Raw genomic sequence first — 20,075 nt, forward strand, 5'->3', positions numbered from 1 at the left:
GCTGTTGTTGGGGTGGTGAGGGTCTTTCATTATTCTGCAGGCTCTGGATTTGCACCTCTTGTTGTATAGGACCTGCAGGGGTGGTAGTGCAATAACCGTGGTACGCTCGGCTGAGCGCACCACTCTCTGTAGGGCCTTCTTGTCCTGTGCCGTGCTGTTTCCATACCAGGCAGTGATGTTTCCAGTCAAGATGCTCTCTACAGCTCCGGAGTAGAAGGACTGGAGTATCTTCCCAGATACTCTGAACTTCCATAACTGTCTCAGGTGGTAGAGGCGCTGCTTCGCCTTTTTTACGAGTCTATGTGTGTTGTCCATGTCAGATCCTCTGAGATGTGGACCCCCAGGTACTTGAAGCTGCTCACCCTGTCCGCGGTAGCCCCGTTTATCCTCAGTGGTGTGTGTGTCCCCTGCTGTCTCCTCCTAAAATCCACGATCAGCTCCTTGGTTTTACCAATGTTCAGGAGCAGGCTGTTGTCCTGGCACCAGCGTTCCAGTACCTCAACCTCCTCCCGGTAGGCCTTCTCATCGTTGTCCGAGATCAGCCCCACCACCACTGTGTCGTCCGCAAACTTCACTATGGAGTTGGAGCTGAACTTGGCCACACAGTCGTGTGTGTATAGTGAGTACAGCAGGGGGCTCAGAACACAGCCCTGGGGGGACCCGATGCTCAGGGTGATGGTGTTGGAGGTCTGACCCCCCACCCTGACCGCCTGGGGCCTTTCGCTCAGAAAGTCCAGTATCCAGGCGCTCAGAGCGGAGCTCAGACCCAGCTCGATCAGCTTGTCCACCAGTCTGGTGGGGACTATGGTGTTGAACGCTGAGCTGTAGTCAATGAACAACAGTCTCACATAGCCCCCCTTCTGGCGGTCCAGGTGAGAGAGGGTGCTGTGCAGTACTTGGGAGACCGCATCATCAGTGGACCTGTTTGGCCTGTATGCAAATTGCATAGGGTCCATATCACTGGGGAGGGAGGCACAAATGTGATCCTTGACCAGCCTCTCGAAACATTTCATGGCCACAGAGGTGAGTGCCACCGGTCTGTAGTCATTGAGACCTGTTGGGGAGGATTTCTTTGGTACAGGGATGATGGTAGACATCTTGAAGCAGGCAGGGACCACTGACTCCGCCAGGGATAGATTAAATATGGTGGTGAACACAGGGGCTAGCTGGTTAGCACAGGACTTAAGTATGCGTCCTTGTTACGGACGGTGTCCTTATGTGTGTATATAGAGGGAGTAATGTATGTTATCTGTATATAGAGGGAGTAATGTATGTTATCTGTATATAGAGGGAGTAATGTATGTTATCTGTTGTGTATATATAGGCATGTTTTGTTTGTTGTTTTTGTCTCCCTCCTGTGTAACATATCCCACTCTCAGGTGTCTCCCAGTCCCAGTTGCAGCAGCAGCTGGTCAATCAGCAACTCACCCCAGTGCAACAGCAGGTGAAGCTGATTCTGCAATCAACATTCTCTCTCCCTTCATATACCCATTTTGTTTCAGTGTTAGTGAGCTCCCTGGTTTGTTTGGTTGTGGTGTGGTAATTATACTTAGTCTGTGTCTGTGTGGGAGCTCATCTTTGTGTGTCTTTGGTATAGAGCTGGTGAAGGCTCTGGCACTTTGTGCTGTCAGTTAGTTTAGGACTTTAGGATAGTTTTGTGGTGTGTGTGTGTTGTATAGAGCTGTGGCCTGTTTGGCATTAGTTTGGTATTTGTACATTTGTTTAGTTTCTAACGTGTATATTTATTCCTCGTCACCCAGCTTATGGTGACTGTTTTTCTTTATTAATCTTTTGTTTCGCACACAGGGACATTGAGGACAGGAAGATACCCTGGGTCTACATTTTGCATCACGTAGGTGACCTACTGTTAAAGACACCAGCCTTAGAAGTGAGCACCACCACCTGTACTTTTGGGCGTCCGCGCCTGTAAGGGGGAGGTGGGCTTTTAATTTCCTTTTGATATTTCATTTGGTGCTCACTGGTAAGTCCTACTTGCTCTCTGTGATGCTGATTTGTGTTTTTGTGAAATAAATATTATTTTGCAAATCGTCTCCTGGATTTTGTGTCACTGCACCTTCACCTACCCTGTCTGTGGCCTTGTGTTGCGTCTCCCTACTGGGGTCGTAACAGTCCTGTTATTCCATCTGGGCCAGCAGCCTTTCTGGTGTTCACCTGCATAAATGCTCTTCTCACACTGTGCTCCGTCAATGAGAGAGCGTCCCCGCGGATGCCCCCCCCCCCTCCACAACAGCCGACGTGCCAGTGACATCACTAGCCGTTGAGCTAGTGGCGCCACTGTTTGCACCAAACCGTGCGTAAAAGGAGTTGAGTTTGTCCGCGAGAGAGGCGTCGTTGCTCCCCATTGAGGGGGCGCTGACTTTGTAGTCAGTTATCGACCTCAGTCCCCACCATAAGCCTCTTGTGTCATTCTGTGCCATTTGTGCCTCCATTTTGTCAGCATACGTCCTTTTGGCAAGTTTAACAGCCTTGCGCAGAGTGTAGACTGTTGTCTTGTACTCTTCCATGTTACCTGTCTCTCTGCCCAGGTTGTAAGCAGTGGTGCGAGTTTTCAGAGCTGCTCTGATGGTACTGTCCACCCACGGTTTCTGGTTTGGGAACACCCCCGCCTTCTTTGTGGGGACGATACTATCAGCTAAGGTTGCTTACTCTCTCATTATAAACATCCCCTGTGCTATTTTACTCCTATAAAAACAGAGTTAGGTGGCTGTTTGCACAGCAGAGTAGCTGAGTGCGAAAGCAAGTCATGCATCACTATGCAAAAATACGAGGGCCAGAAACATACTGTATTGAGTGTGACAACGGACTTGTATTTATTAGGTGGTGTTGGTGTCCAGATACAGATACCAATATCAACCTCCAGGAAGAACACCCAGACCCAATAATAAAGAACCCCTTTGGTATTACAACAGCACAACGAAATAAATACCATGGAAACAAGGTGTCTAAATATAGCCTCCAATAAACGTCCTTATACAAAGGCCAAACAGACAACTACCGGTAGGTTAATTCTAACCAACACTAACAGTGCAAATCAAAGTTACTGAATAGTCAGAGTGGGTCAATACTAATGTGTGAAAACCCTGGAAACACCTCCGACATGCACACATTCGCCCCAAAAGACAAAGAGACTCTTGTTACAGGACAAAAACCGGTGGCTGTAAAAGTTTATTGTAGAAAAATAAGATTAGCGATGGGGAGCCACCCACTCAAGTCAAACATGTTATTTGGATATTAGTCTTTTCTGCTTGATTGGAGACTTGTCAGTAATAGCCCATTTATCACTACTAGAGTGTCCAGCTTTCACATTTAAACCAGAGTCATTTCGGATCACAAACAAGCCCTCAAGAGCACGTGAGGAAAAACACAGCAGTCATCCAAAAAAACAAAACAAAAAAACCACAGTGAGCCTTGTTGCTGCTGCAAGCACTGTTGATGCAGGCGAACAAGGCGTTCAAGTGCAGTGACTTCCTCATTGTGACCTGGCTCGCTTGTACACCTGGTTTATAATTAAGCCAATACCCTTTGAGATCAACTTCCTCTTGAGGCAGGTGAGCTCGTCCCTGTGTGTCCTCTCCGTTTTGCTGTTCGCACTCCTGTCGTCATGCAGTCATCCCAGTTCTTCTTTTGCCTTGCCCTGTTTGCGGGGCATCTTCTTACTGCTGCTGTCCTCCAGTTCTTTGTTCTTGTAATAGTGGGGAGCCACTTCCAGCAGCCAGCCGCTCTCTATCTCGATCACCTGGGTTAAGAGAGATGGTCCAATGAGGTCAAAAATAAACAAGAATACCGCCACTGTGTGAATATTAAAACAGGAATACTTATACCACTTCTTCCTTGCTACATACAGATAATTGCTTAGGGAAATCTATTTCTAGAACGCATCTTAAAGCACACGGCAGCAGCAATAATAAGTTATTGCACGGAGTCACACACTCACGCTACCGATTTTATTATGTAAAATGTAAATCCTGGAATAACCAGATAAATCACATCTCTGTATTACAAATACTACTCCACTATACTATACCAGTGCTATGATTAATAGCAAAACCAATTGACCCATCTTAAACACTGCCCTCTTTTCTTGGTCCTCCAATCACAACTGTTGCTTCCATCCGAGATTACCGTATATAATCAAAACAATGAATACAACCAACAAGGGATTCAGTGATACAGCATGTTCATTCTCAGAGTACTGATCCGATCCATTAACACATCAAGTGCCGTTCAGCAGGGGGCACTGTGGGCCGTCAGTGCCAACGCACTGTACAATGAGATAAATGCCGGTGTTTTGCAGTGCTAAACCTATATTAAATATTATAGCTATGGATCTGATAACGCTGTTGATTGTTTCTTCCGGTCAACATGCAAAAAACAGATAATTCTTTCATCAATACATTTCCGTTTTATACCGTGGTAAATACGAGCAGTTCCAGAGCGATTCTGTGTAATCCCAGGAAACGCAGCCAAAACAGCGTTTATCTGCATTTCATTTTAAATCGTGTAATTTCTCACCTGATTATTGAATCGATCTGAAATCAACGCTAGATAATCGGTATTGTTTCATCATGCATCCACGAAAGGGTGTGTGGGGTACTATGCTTTGAGCACCACCAACGACAAACGCTACACAGTACATTACAGACTAGGGATGTCCCAATCCGATCACGTGATTTTCCGAAGATCGGGATATAAAAAAAATAAAAATAAAAAAAAAATCTTGTTTTTACTATTTTTTTTTATTCAACAAACATGACCATGTTCACGTCTTAAACTCATACTGAGGCCTTAGTTTTGGTTTTAAATTGAATATCACCATTCATTTATTTATTGTCACACAGAGCAGAAGAATTTTGCCAAAACAAACTCATTTCCTTTGATTTAATTATACATACATTTACATTTACATTTAGTCATTTAGCTGACGCTTTTATCCAAAGCGACTTACAAGTTCTGTACGACAAGACAGCAAGAAGGGTACAACTCTATCAGCTGAGTAACAATGTTCATCAAGTGTTGCGTGTTACAGTGTAGGTTAGTTTATTAGGACAAGTGCATGACAGTAAGGTTAGTCAGGGTTAGATTTTTTTTTTTTTTTTTTTTTTTTTTTTTTTCATTTCAGATAATGGTTGAAGAAGTGAGTCTTTAGCCGACGGCGAAAGATTGGACGGGATTCGGCTGACCTAACTGGGATGGGTAGTTCATTCCACCATTGTGGGGCAAGGACTGAGAATAGGCGGCTTCTCTTTGATGACCCTCCGGGAGCTTGGATAGGAGTAGGTCTGAGGCGGCCAGAAGATGCAGAGCGTAGGGGTCTTGAGGGTGTGTAGTTAGAGACCATTGACCGGAGGTAGGCGGGAGCGGTTCCCTTTGCTGCACGGTATGCTAGGTCGAGGGCCTTGAAGCGGATACGTGCAGCAATGGGGAGCCAGTGCAGGTCCCTAAGAAGTGGGGTGACATGGGCTGACTTCGGTAGGTTTGAGATCAGGCGGGCCGCTGCATTTTGAATGAGTTGAAGAGGCTTGGTGGCAGTGGCCGGGAGGCCAGCTAGCAGTGCGTTGCAGTAGTCGAGGCGGGAGATGACTGTTGATTGGACGAGGAGTTGGGTGGCTTCTTTTGTCAGGAAGGGGCGTATCCTTCTGACGTTGCTCAGGAGGAATCTGCAGGTTCTGGTTGTCGCTGCGATGTGAGCAGAGAAGTTCAACTGGTCGTCGAGGACAACACCGAGGTTCTTGGCGGTCGGGGACGCGGTCACAGCTGCATTCTCGACTGTGATGGAGAGGTCGGTCAGGGGGGAGGATTTGGCCGGCAGGTGGAGCAATTCTGTTTTGCTTAGGTTCAGTTTGAGGTGGTTGGTCGTCATCCAGGCGGAGATGTCGGACAGACAGGCCGAGATCCGCTCAGAGACGTGGATATCTGAGGGAGGGAAGGAGAGGAAGAGTTGAGTATCATCGGCATAACAATGATATGAGAGGCCATGAGACGTGATAATGTTACCCAGTGATTTAGTGTAGAGGGAGAAGAGAAGGGGTCCTAGGACCGAGCCCTGGGGGACACCCGTCCGGAGGGGGCGGGTGGCCGACAGAGTCCCTCTCCATGACACTTGGTAGGAGCGGTCGTTGAGGTATGATGTCAGCCATGTCAGCGCAGATCCAGCCACTCCCATTCCTGCGAGGGCCGCGAGGAGGATCTGATGGTTGACTGTGTCGAAGGCTGCAGATAGATCTAGGAGAATCAGGACAGAGGAGAGGCCTTTCGCTTTTGCTAAGTGAAGTGCCTCTGTGACCGCAATGAGGGCCGTTTCTGTGGAATGGCCAGTCCGGAAGCCAGACTGATTGGGGTCTAGGAGGTCATTCTGTAAGAGATAAGCAGTAAGTTGGTTGGATACAGCACGTTCAAGTGTTTTAGAAAGAAAGGAGAGAAGAGAGACAGGACGATAGTTGGCTATGACGGTGGGGTTCAGGGTTGGTTTTTTTATGAGGGGCGTGACTCTGGCTTGTTTTAGGGAGGTGGGGACCACCCCCGAGTTGAGTGAGGAGTTGATGGTTGCAGTTAGGAATGGGAGGATGTCCGGTGCTATGGTCTGGAGGAGTGGGGAGGGTAGCCGGTCCAGCTGGCATGTAGTCGGACGGTTCGACGTTACCAGTGTCAGGGTCTCGGCTTCTGTAATGGGAGAGAAAGATGACAGAGTGAAGGATGATACATCAAATGATTTATGTCAAGGATTGCAATGCCTCGCTTGAATGAAGTTAACTTTTCACCTGGATAACGTCAACATTCAGGGTAAATGTAATGTGAGAAATTGGGATTAAAAAATAAAATAAAATAAAAAAAAGATTTGATCGGATCGGGAAAGATCGGTATCGGTAGATACTCAAAATCACATGATCGGGATCGGATCGGGAGCAAAAAAATGTGATCGGGACATCCCTATTACAGACACAACCTGCGATTGCGGCGAAAAAATCATCAGATCAACACAAGATTGGTAAAATATAGTCCTTACCTTGTCTCTGATGTACTGCAAAAAGAATAATCCAATTATCTGATCGCCATTCCAAATATTCATCGCGATCGTTTGTCCGACGTTATCCAGCATGGCAGATGATCTGGCGGGCGGGGACCCTCGTCAAGGCAACTGTGGTGACCGCTTGTCTTGCCGGAGTGTTTAGAACCCGTCCCCACGCCTCAGCTCGGCCAAGAAAACAAACTCGATGGATTATGAATGGCAATAGCGAATAAAAGAAATAACGAAACAGAAACGTAGATCTACGTTTCTGGCACTCAACCGCTGGGCCACAGAAACGTAGATCTACGTTAACGGCACCCAATATGTTAACGTGATTTTGATTGATTTAGACTATTAGATTCAGCTCATTGGACAAGAATGATTTGAGATATAATCTCACTTCTCGCTCCATTGAGAGGGATTCACACATCATTCCTAGTGCCCCGAAAACAGAGAAAGAAAATAACAAGTCACTGCTTTGATTTCCGACATGATACATGTGGTTCTTGGCATCAGATTTTAATGATAAGCTTCTTGCATACTCTAGGCCAGGGGTGGCCAACCCTCTTTGCCCGTCAATGTGCGGCTCTTCCATCCATAAAAAAAAAAATTAAAATTAAAAATATATATATATTTTTTTAACTTTAAAAAAATTAATGTATGTCACTCATTCCATAAGGACGTAGAATAAACATTTACAATTCTTTTTTAAATGGTCCATTTGCATGTTCTTGGGATCTGAATCTAGGGACATATATGGATCAGTGTCAGAAATAGTGTGTCTGTTACTAGGCTTGAGTAAATTGTAATGAATCAAAGGAGAATATCAATTCTATTAAATTCTTTTTTTATCTTTGACTGTGAATAACACCATGTTAAAATTGACCAGACCTGAAAAATCTAAGCAAATGAATAAAGGGAAGATTATTAAACAGAAGGTTTTGTAGATACAGTACTGAATTCTGCCATCTTTTTTATAATGTAAATTTCTCCACCATTTTTCATCGTATTGCAACACCGTTTTTTGCAAGACGTTCACAGAAAGGTACAGAAACTAACTGCGTTCTGTTTTATGGCAATAACGTTCAGGTTTGTGGGAGATAATCCCAAAAAATAAGAGAAATAAAAAAGTAAATCCAGAAGTCAGATGATTGACAGGGGCTGGTGTGAGCTGGGTAGGGTAGTTTTTCGAAATTCGAAAGCCCTGAGTCTCTTCCTTCAAAAGACTACACTCACTTTTGGCTGTGCCACTTCCTCCTGTCAATATGCGCCGGTTTCCGACTCAATGCCCTGAGATTTCTATAATCTTATATTTCACTAATAAGTTAAAATAATTGGTAAACAAACGTAATGCTGAAAATATACACTTTTACTGTATATCTCGGGCTTAAGAGGTTAACCCTGTGAGGCCCAAATTAAAAAGACATTAGCAACTTCAGAGGCCAGAGGGTGGGACATATAAACACATTTACTATCAAATAGCATTGTGAGGCTGAACAACAGGACCAATTGACTATAGGCCTACATGTGCTTACATTTATTTAAATAAACCAATTTTTTTTTAAATTTCTCCTTCTCCAATTTTCTGTTTTTCTCCCCGTCCCAATTTAGTCGCCGTGCCAATTCCCCCCCTCCCCTACCTGGCTGCTGTATGCATGTTCTCCTACGAGTCGGTACAAGGGCGTCCCGAAGCCGACGCACGCTTCCTCTGATACGCGTGTCCACAACGCCAGATTCCCACCCACCAGCTTCCCACCCCCTAATACTGCCAATTGTATTAGTATGAACGACCAGCCAAGCTGGTAGCAACGCAGAGAGCTGGGCTCGAACCCAGCATCTCCTGCGTTGGTGACGAGCGCAATCTCCGCTACGCCACCTGACCGCCCTATAAACATTATTTTTTTAAATGGCTAAAAGTGATTTTGTAATTTTGCAACCGTGGGTCTCACAGGGTACTTTTAACCCTGTGAGGCCCAAATAAAAAAGACATTAGAAACTTCAGAGGCCAGAGGGTGAGACCTATAAATATAAACACATGAAGGGTGCCGTGACTGAAAAAAAAAGGTTGAGAAACGCTGGTATATGGTGTGGCTTTTGGGATTGCAATAAGAAGATTTTGGATCCGTTTACCGCGCACAGGACCTACCAAAATGAACTGATTAAGACACTTGGACACTTGGACTAATGCATTCAGTCATTTGGACGGAGTTGTTAAAACTCACTCCACTCAAACCAATAGAGTTATAATTCACTCTACTCAAAATCTAATTTAAATCAACGTGACTGGGGAAATGTTGCCAGTCAGTCAGCCAAAACAAATTCCTGGACGACTCCAAGGTCGAACTGAGAGCTGCTGGAGTCAAAGGCCCTCTTGGAGATAAGAGTGGCATGCGGACCCCCCACCCCCCTCCCCCCCACCTACGTGTATGGCCCAGCGCCTCACGTTGGTGATGGCAGCTAACTCGTATGCGTGCTGGAGGGGGAGCCAAGGCTGTCTCGTCAACCCCCACCCCCTTGTTTTAGCCTGGTATATCAACAACAGACCTGTCTCATGAACTCCTTGGTGGTGAAGACCAATTCGTGGTAGATGAGCCAGCGAGGCTGCTCATCGAACAGGCAGCTGTTGGGGTGAACATAGACCGTCTGCTGGTGCTTCACCGTCTTGTAGCCCCCTTTGCTCAGCCGCGCTGTGTGGTAGAAATACCCTGCAGTCACCGCCTGGGTGCAAGAGGGAGGGAAGGAGGATGGAAGAAAGGGTAGAGGAGAGAAAGTCATTCAAAAGGTTGTGAGGAGGTATAGAGGGTTGCCAGATGATGTAGATCGGAATGTGGAAGTTGGAGGATGAACTATTGATTGCACACACACATATATATACCATATACATTACACACTGTCTTTTTTATTAATAAATACAATTAAGAATATGTTTTATACCTAATGTGGGACCAGCTATAAACAAACCCTTCTGAAGGAGGACCATATAACAGCCCCATGTATTTGCAGTTGTAAAGTCAAATCAAATCACTTGTGAGTTTGACCACAAACTACTCAACCTTTATAGTCTTTAACTATGAATGAACCCTCTCACTTACCATCTTTAGATAATGAAATTAGAAACGTTGTTCCTCTGAAAACTTAAAGCGGAGTTATGTGGTTCTTCAGAGGTATTCAAACAATGCCATAGTGGAAAGTGTCCTCATGACTATATAAGTTAATGCTGGTACCTCTGAGAATAAATGTTTAGTAGACTGCAGTTTCATTGCTGTTGTATTGGGGCTAGCTAACAGGTAACATTAAGACACAAATCAATGCTAATCCACTCATTTACCCTGCCTTTTCATAATGAGCATACAGCCTGTATATAGGTCAGTGGTTCACATGCATAATGAGTCACAATCAGGGCCATTTAGTGTCAGGCCATTCAGAGATTAAGCTCCCTTTATTTGGTGGTTGTTTTGGCTGGCCCAGAGGCAAAGGCAACCTCTGATAGTTAAAGGGTGTATCCAGTATGATCAACACTCCTTTCTAAAGAAGGTTCTTTCACAAGCATCCAACATGAGATCCATTCACACAAGCCACATTGAAAGCGCCTCATCTTACAATTGGATTAAATCAAAGCATAGGAAAATCACTCAGAATGTTCTACAATTTGGATAAAATGGATGTCCACAAAATGTAAAGCTTTGTGGAGTATGCCCCGTCTTTTAAATAAATATTTATTAAAAAAAAATTTAACCAGGAAGATTAAAACCTCTTTTTCGAGAGAGATCCACTTGCTCCTGTAGATATGGAACATATATTCTCCTCGTGTCATTGATGGAATACCAATATCATATCACTTGATTTCAGATAAATAAATTACTTTTCGCTGCACTCAGATCTCCTTAGCTTTGTAAGGAGAGAGCAATTTAGACATACAGATATCAAGATGTCAAACAATACTAACTATTGTACTAACTAAGGCTAACAATAGAACTTTACAATAGAACATTTTATATTTAACTATATATAAAGTTCAGTTTAAATTAATTTGTTAGGAAGATGTCTATATTCTGGGCAATAATAATAGTCAGGAAACCTAGTCACTATGAAATGGCAGTAGGATTGTGTCCGAATGAAACAGGTTGTTTGGGCGGGACTTAATTTGAATATTTGACAGAAATAGGCTAAATAGAGAGGGAAAACAGGACTTGAAAATCAGCTGAGCCAATAATAATAATAATAATAATAATAATAATAATAATAATAATAATAATAATAATAATAATAATAATAATAATAATAATAATAATAATAATAATAATAATAACTTTATTTGTATAGCACTTTTCATACAGAGGTTGCAGTTCAAAGTGCTTCACAACAGTAAAAAATACAAGCATAAGCGGGCATAAAAAAGATAGACAGGTAGCAAGGTATGGCAAATCACAGTGTTTCACATTAGGATCTAGCATCCCAATAGGCTCTCTGCTTACAGTTTTCAGTAACAATAAAAATAGTTTAAAATGATTCAGTTTAAAATAGTCTAAAATAGTCTAAAAATGATCAAATAGAACGGACATAAAAAATACAGGCATGAGCGAGCATAGCAAGGTATGGTAAATCACAGTGTTTCACATTAGGATCTAGCATCCTAATAGGCTCTCTATTCAGTAATACAAATAATCAGTGTTTCACATTTGGATCTGAAAACTTAAAGCGGAGTTATGTGGTTCTTCAGAGGTATTCAAACAATGCCATAGTGGAAAGTGTCCTCATGACTATATAAGTTAATGCTGGTACCTCTGAGAATAAATGTTTAGTAGACTGCAGTTTCATTGCTGTTGTATTGGGGCTAGCTAACAGGTAACATTAAGACACAAATCAATGCTAATCCACTCATTTACCCTGCCTTTTCATAATGAGCATACAGCCTGTATATAGGTCAGTGGTTCACATGCATAATGAGTCACAATCAGGGCCATTTAGTGTCAGGCCATTCAGAGATTAAGCTCCCTTTATTTGGTGGTTGTTTTGGCTGGCCCAGAGGCAAAGGCAACCTCTGATAGTTAAAGGGTGTATCCAGTATGATCAACACTCCTTTCTAAAGAAGGTTCTTTCACAAGCATCCAACATGAGATCCATTCACACAAGCCACATTGAAAGCGCCTCATCTTACAATTGGATTAAATCAAAGCATAGGAAAATCACTCAGAATGTTCTACAATTTGGATAAAATGGATGTCCACAAAATGTAAAGCTTTGTGGAGTATGCCCCGTCTTTTAAATAAATATTTATTAAAAAAAAATTTAACCAGGAAGATTAAAACCTCTTTTTCGAGAGAGATCCACTTGCTCCTGTAGATATGGAACATATATTCTCCTCGTGTCATTGATGGAATACCAATATCATATCACTTGATTTCAGATAAATAAATTACTTTTCGCTGCACTCAGATCTCCTTAGCTTTGTAAGGAGAGAGCAATTTAGACATACAGATATCAAGATGTCAAACAATACTAACTATTGTACTAACTAAGGCTAACAATAGAACTTTACAATAGAACATTTTATATTTAACTATATATAAAGTTCAGTTTAAATTAATTTGTTAGGAAGATGTCTATATTCTGGGCAATAATAATAGTCAGGAAACCTAGTCACTATGAAATGGCAGTAGGATTGTGTCCGAATGAAACAGGTTGTTTGGGCGGGACTTAATTTGAATATTTGACAGAAATAGGCTAAATAGAGAGGGAAAACAGGACTTGAAAATCAGCTGAGCCAATAATAATAATAATAATAATAATAATAATAATAATAATAATAATAATAATAATAATAATAATAATAATAATAATAATAATAATAATAATAATAACTTTATTTGTATAGCACTTTTCATACAGAGGTTGCAGTTCAAAGTGCTTCACAACAGTAAAAAATACAAGCATAAGCGGGCATAAAAAAGATAGACAAGTAGCAAGGTATGGCAAATCACAGTGTTTCACATTAGGATCTAGCATCCCAATAGGCTCTCTGCTTACAGTTTTCAGTAACAATAAAAATAGTTTAAAATGATTCAGTTTAAAATAGTCTAAAATAGTCTAAAAATGATCAAATAGAACGGACATAAAAAATACAGGCATGAGCGAGCATAGCAAGGTATGGTAAATCACAGTGTTTCACATTAGGATCTAGCATCCTAATAGGCTCTCTATTCAGTAATACAAATAATCAGTGTTTCACATTTGGATCTAGCAAATAATAAAAATAGTTTAAAATGATTCAGTTTAAAAATAGTCATCAGTAAGAACTAAAAAGTGCGATAACCGACACATGAATTTGATAGGCAGTGTATAAGAGTAGGCAGGGTAAGAATAGTGCAGGTAAGTACAAGTTGTGTCAGGATATCCCTGATGTTTCCTCTTGCCACTAGGTGGTAGCAGATATCTATCAGTGAAATGCCTGAGCAAAGAGATAGGTTTTAAGCTGTCTTTTAAAGATGTCTAGCGAGTTGGCTCCTCTCATGTTTTGGGGTAGTTTGTTCCATAGTTTTGGGGCATAGTTGATAAAGGCTGCATTACCGATCCTCTTTTGACTGCTTCTGGGAGCCTCTAGTAGTCCAGCAGCTGATGATCGCAGTGTTCTTGCTGCGATCACGCACACATTCACACACCGATGGCGGAGGCAACCATGCATGCATGGTCATCGGGAGCAGTTAGGGGTTAAGTGTCTTGCTGAAGGACACTTCAACACGCTGCCCGGGAGGAGTGGGAATCGAACCGGGAACCTCTAGATTACCAGACGACTGCTCGACCTCCCGAGCCACTGTTGCCCTGTACTGTACCAACTGCCATACCTTTCTACAGTAAGACATGTGGCGACAACCTGACTGTAGCCAGCTGTAGTGCTAGTTTGTAACTCCAGACACAACTCAACATCACCCCATTTCAGTCATTTCAGTACTGCTCAGTTATTATTGCTACTCTTGCACACAACTCTTACCTTCTTCAGTGTTACAGGTTTTATAGTCCCTGCACGTGTATTCTGTATTCTGTTCCACCTGCAGCCTTGCACTTCTGCTATGTACATTTCACTTTTTGCATGAACCTGAATGATTATATAACTTGTTTCATAACTCTGTACCTAACTGCGACTATACCCTGTACATGGGACAATGATGTCATGGGACATATATTGAATGAGTCGGTTGCACGTGTATATAACTTGTTTCATACCTCTGTATATAACTGTGACGTTACCCTGTACACGGGACAATGAGTCCAAGTGATTCAAAATATAAGGAATATGTATTTCTCTTATTAGAACTACATCATCTGGTTCATCTCTCCACTGTAGCAAAGCCATAACTCATACTTTTCACCTAGAAAGTTGTTTATAAACCCATCCCTTACCTTAACCACTGCTACCACCTAAAAATCTGAAATATAAGTACAAATGTCCTTCCTAGCTATGGGATCTCTAAACTACCATTCTGCCAGACCCGCAGGCCGTAGAGCAAGGTTACCAAGGTCTCTCTTTAAATGCTTCCTTTTAGGTCACTGACACTGTGGCATTGTGGTACTCAAGTTACATTACAAAGAACATTCTGACGGCCGCCACCAGTCTGTGGAACAAGGTTACTAAGGTTGTCACTTGTTGGCCAAGTCTCTCCTAAAATGTTGATAATTTCACCCTTTAGGTTTAGCAACGTTAACGCTTCTGTGGGTTTCCATAAACAAGTTAAGAATGTGCTTTGTGGGGACGGGATAGAGGCAATATATAAATAGTTACAAGGACAAGGACAACGTATCTTAGAAAAATGAAAAAGCCTTTATTTGACGGCTAATTCATAATCAAACAATAAAAATAGGAAATAGCCATCATGTTTCTGCCTACAGGCTTTCATCATATGAAACTAGAAATCACGAGAGGTCATGTTAGTTTACCTGGTGGCTGGTGGTTTAACATCTTAACTCTCGTGTTTCGCCACCAAGCGTTGGATCACAAGATAGCAATCGGTGGAAGATTTGGTGCCTCAGAGCTATTCTTTCCCGTATGGTAGACATGCCCAATATACACGAGTATTCTAGTTAAAACTTTTTCTCCTTTTTTTCCCATCCCAATTTCGTGTATCCAATTCTCCCCTCCCCTGTCTTGAACGTTGCTCGACTATGCCCCCCACTGGTCGGTTGTAGAGAGGATAGAAGCCTTGCATCACGTGTTCCCTCCGGCACACGAGGAGGCAGCCTGTCACATCTTTTCGCCTGCCAGCGCGGACTCTCATTGGCGAGGTGTAACGCATGGGAGGCTAACACTACCCTCGCCACTTCCTGTCTCTGCTGTGCAGGCGTCTCCCAACCGACCTGTAGGGGTAGCTGTCCACAACGTCCAATCCCCACCCATCGACTTCCACCCGCTGACTCTGCCAAATGAGCCAGTACGACGGCCGGCCCAAGCCGAAGGCAATGCTGAGACTAGGATTCGATACCGGAGTCTCTTGCATTGGTGACGAGCGCAATCTCCGCTACGCCACCCAGCCGCCTCCCTTGATGATTTTGTGAAGACACACATGTACATGGTATATACTTTTGATTTTTAAGTATTTGGGGTTTCAGGCAATAAACCAGAACGATTTGGGCATATTGCATATAACGCGTCATATCTCGCCATCTATGAAAAAAGACTGGATTCTTTTGGAAAGGGGCAATGTTTAGCGTGTAATAGTGCAAAAACTACAATATGTAGAAATTAACTGATTAGTCAGTGATGGACTGTGAACAATGCCTGTCAAATGAACCATACTATTGTCTCCATAGCTATAATACGGAACACATGATGGGTCTGCAAAAATCGCTAAAATGGTCAATAACGCTGGCGCCATTTAGTAAAGATGGGAAAACAGCGTGGCAGTCAATGAGTTAATGTGCAAATTAAGGTAAGGGGTTTAAATCCCATTAATCATTGTACTGTTTTTTATTTTAATAGCCTTTTAACTGTATGAAATATACAGACGTGTTTATTACTATAATGATTTACAGTTTATGAAAACATTCAAACAAATGTCCCATGCCTCTCACTTTGTATTAACTATAAAGATGAGCTCCATCTAAAAGACATCATCCTAGGTCGAATCTTGCAGTAAGTCACACTGGATAACAATGTCAGTCAAGCGGGATAACTATAATAATAAATAATTTCACATTTTGGTGGCAAGTTTCGGGTGAGGAAATTGGTCAAATTGGCCCCCATCGAAAGGAAAGGAGAAATTTGTATGATTAACTTTCATTTCTTCTAGAGTACTGAACGTTTAAGAAGGAATGCTGGCAATCCTGATAGTTGTAAGTAACATTACCGGACACCGGTCAACAACATGCTAGCTAATGACCTCCTGTGAACTTGCTGACGCTGATGCCTAATTTATACTCAAAGTGGGTGCAATGATTGCAGCGAGTACATTTTTTGCCTGTCAAATTTACGCAAGCTGACGTGGACAGCGCAGAGCTGTGATTGGCCGCTGCCCTGGGTTGGACCTGACATACTTCTGTATTTACCATTCATCATCTCGGGAGCTTGGTCGGAACATTGCATTGTCAATCACGATTACCGTAACTACATTACAAACATGGACCAAATCGAAGAAAGACTTGCAGAGGAAGTCCAAAAATATAAGTATAATATAAGTAGAACACAACGCAGCACAGCCACCTAATGGTTCGGCGATGTACTGCAAGCCACTGAACTGATGTGGAAGTATTGTCGGTCTAGCTCCCATGCGCAAAATATCGGCGACAGCCAACGCTGAAGCATATCTCGGGATGATTAAAATTTGACCCTCCATTCCGTGTTCGTACCTTTCACACAGAACAGCATGGTGGAATAAATGGGTAAGATTCCCGGCTTGAACGGCAGTGTGAAAGGACCTTATGACACTGCGTGTCCTTGTTCCCTAATGGTCGATACTAGATCACACAGGGTCATCTGCCTTTTATTTGGGATTGTCCGTTTTTCAGTCAGTTCTAAGTTACAAAGCTGCAAGTCAACATCATTTCACATTAAAAGTTGTTTAGAAACCCACTCCTAACCACTCCCACTACCTACAAATTAAAAAATAAAATCTTCTGGGCTGTGGGATCTACCTTCCCTAAGGATTGTTATCTCTGTATATTTGATGGTTAGAGCCATTATTAACTTGTCAATATAAAATAACCTGTAAGGGTATATGAAAAATACAAATTCAAGGAAATGTAGTTCTGCCCTGGACAGGTTTAACAGGATGCAATAACGGACTGTAGACATCTTTAGGAATTCATTGAGATTATCAAGACAATACAACAGATTCTAGATTGCTATTAAGGTTCATGTTATAAAGCTTGTATATTGTGTGAGACTTGATAGTTGAATAATCTTCACAATCTGTAGGATTCTAGCAAGCCAACGATGTATAGGTCAATGGTCAAGATCAATTTGAAAAACCATATCTCAAGACTGATGAGTGATTTTCTTTTCTTTTGTAATTTGTGATTTATACAAAATCTTTGATAGGTCCCATTTTAAACCCTGCACCCTCAGTTGTGATTGGAGGATCAAGAAAAGTGGGCAGGGTTTGAGATAGATCCATTCTCGTAATTTTTTTCAACCCACCTACCCACCCCAAACAGCCAGTGGCACTCACTGACCTTGCGGATAGGCATGACCTCTCCCACGGAGCTGACCACCTCCACCTCGATGCGGTCCATCAGGGTCTCCAGTTGGTCCCGGACATCCCGGGCCCTCTTCATGGAGCGGAACTGGATGAAGTTCTCATAGCACCACTGGGTGGAGTAGTTGCTCTCCATCCACTGAGGAATAAACACATGATGATTGATCACCGTCAGTACAATTGGGAAGTGACAGTTGTGATTGGAGAATCGAGAAAAGAGGTTGTGATAGGTCAATAGAGAGGGTTGATTCAGGGGATTTTCCTGAGAGAAGAGATCAAACCACATTTCTACTTACGTACACTTCGTAAAATAAAAAGTGGGGTTTGGCACCAGTACAACTGGTTTACATCAGTTACAGAGCTCTATTTGCCAATCACATGCCTCCTCAGATACATGTGGAGTCGCCAGCCGCTTCTTTTCACCCGACAGCTAGGAATTTCACTGGGAGAACGCAACGCGTGCGGAGGTTCACGCTATTCCCCCCAGATTCCTCACTGCTGAACCGACCGACCAGAGTGGCTTTTTACAATGACCAGGATTCATACCCCACCAGTTTCCCACCCGCGAACACTGCCAATTGTGTTTGTAGGTCAAGGTCAACTTTATTTATATAGCACATTTAAAACCAACCGAAGTTGTACCAAAGTGCTTCACAATATAAACACAGAAATACTAAAAATACAATATAAAAACTGAGAAATACAAAAAGGTTGTAGGGACAACTGACCAAGCCGGAGGTACCGCTGACAGCTGGATTTGAATCCAGTGTCTCTGCGGTGGTAGGCGAGTGCTTAGACCTATACACTACCCAGCCGCACCAATTTTTTTCTTTCTTATACAGAACATGCATCCAAGTTTCATTCAGCATGCTTTTGAATTGATCAATTTAAGCGCACACATACTCTTGGAAAAAAGATATCACCGTTGAGCCCTGTATTAACACTTTGATTACCACTGGTGAACATGGTAAAACCCTGTTAAATGCCACCACCGACTTCAATGATAGCGTTGTGAACGCATATTCTCTCTCTTAAATTATGTGTCTAATCTGCCTGTCGTTTACCAATGTCTTGATTGCAGTCAACATTGTCGAAACGTAGTGATGCACCGATGTGAAAATTGTGGCCGATACCGATAACCGATATTAATATTGCTGTTCTGGCCGATACCGATATTTACCGATGTCGATATCTCTGTATAGAAAACACTTTATGATAATCAAATAGAGCTATTTTCCAAAACGCATATTTTTTTTTAACTTTTGTAACTTATTTTCAGAAATGACAGATATTTTGAAACTATTTAAGGCCAAAACATGTAAAAATATATATATATATATTTTTTTTTAATATCGGCCCTATCTTGATATCGGACCGATACCGATGTGTAAAAAAACTGCCATATCGGCGGCCGATATATCGTGCATCACTAAACGGATTGTTTTTTTATCGGTTCATTTCCGTTTTATAGCATTTTGAAAAGCCCTCGTTTTCAAGGAAAATATAAAGATTCCGTGATAAAAGGCATTTACTGGAATATTCTAGAATACACAAAAACGTTGTAATTTTACAGCCTATTTATGAATCGTTTTCAAATAAACGCTAGATTATCGATAGTATATGTGTACTTATGCACGCTATAGACGCAGGCTGAAAAATCGATTCTCTTATTTCCTCATCAGCGATCACAGCCACACACAGCATAGGGCAAACACTTATATCTCTGTGAAAACAGGTCTGATTATCCTAAGACTGGTAAAATAGATTCCTTACCTGAGATCAGATGTTATCCAAAAAGATTATTCCAATTCCTGATCGCCATTCCAAATATCGATCACGCTTATTGATTACAGTGTTGGTACTGTAAATACATAATCGTCGCTGTTCTGAGGGCCGGCGATCACTTGGGTCTCTTCAGATGCCTTGACGGAGAAATAAAACGAGCAAACTAACCACTCCCCCTGTATCAGTCTGAGCTGATGGGGTGCAGTTACACAGGGAGAGACGATAGGGGGGCGGTATCTTCCCAATTGAGCTCAGAGAGACTCTGCAGCACTAACCCGAGGCTCGATTGATGAAATATGAATTCAAATCGCCAATAAAAAGAAATACGGCAAACAAACGACATTTGTCGTCGTCGGCACTCAATGGGGGGTCTGATAAAACGAGATATGTCGTCGCTGGCACTAAAAGGGTTAAATACAGACATAGCTATATACAACTCCCGGCCTTCTACCTGCTGTATAGAGCAAGATGTTGGTAATTAAAGTATTAATGTAGTACTGTGGAATTTAAACAACTATGCCTCAATTAATAGGCAAAACCCTGTTAATCCTAAACACTATTGCATGCTGAATTGCAGG

At 42.4% G+C, this 20,075-nt stretch overlaps 1 protein-coding gene across 1 annotated transcript in view; it reads right to left on the reverse strand.

Moving 5' to 3' along the window:
• Positions 1 to 3,152: 3,152 nt before the first annotated feature.
• The window catches only part of dhx16 (DEAH (Asp-Glu-Ala-His) box polypeptide 16), a 78,943-nt gene continuing 62,020 nt past the window's right edge, over positions 3,153 to 20,075 (reverse strand). Inside the window, exons 19-21 of the mRNA XM_084336079.1 lie at positions 17,690 to 17,851; positions 9,572 to 9,745; positions 3,153 to 3,757 (exon numbers count right to left, since the gene is read on the reverse strand). Of these exons, the coding sequence (XP_084192205.1) occupies positions 3,629 to 3,757; positions 9,572 to 9,745; positions 17,690 to 17,851 (465 nt within the window). The 3' untranslated portion in view covers positions 3,153 to 3,628. The remainder of the gene's footprint in view (positions 3,758 to 9,571; positions 9,746 to 17,689; positions 17,852 to 20,075) is intronic.

Source organism: Notolepis coatsorum (genome assembly GCF_963971535.1).
Source record: "Notolepis coatsorum genome assembly, chromosome: 19".
Taxonomy (NCBI): domain Eukaryota; kingdom Metazoa; phylum Chordata; class Actinopteri; order Aulopiformes; family Paralepididae; genus Notolepis; species Notolepis coatsorum.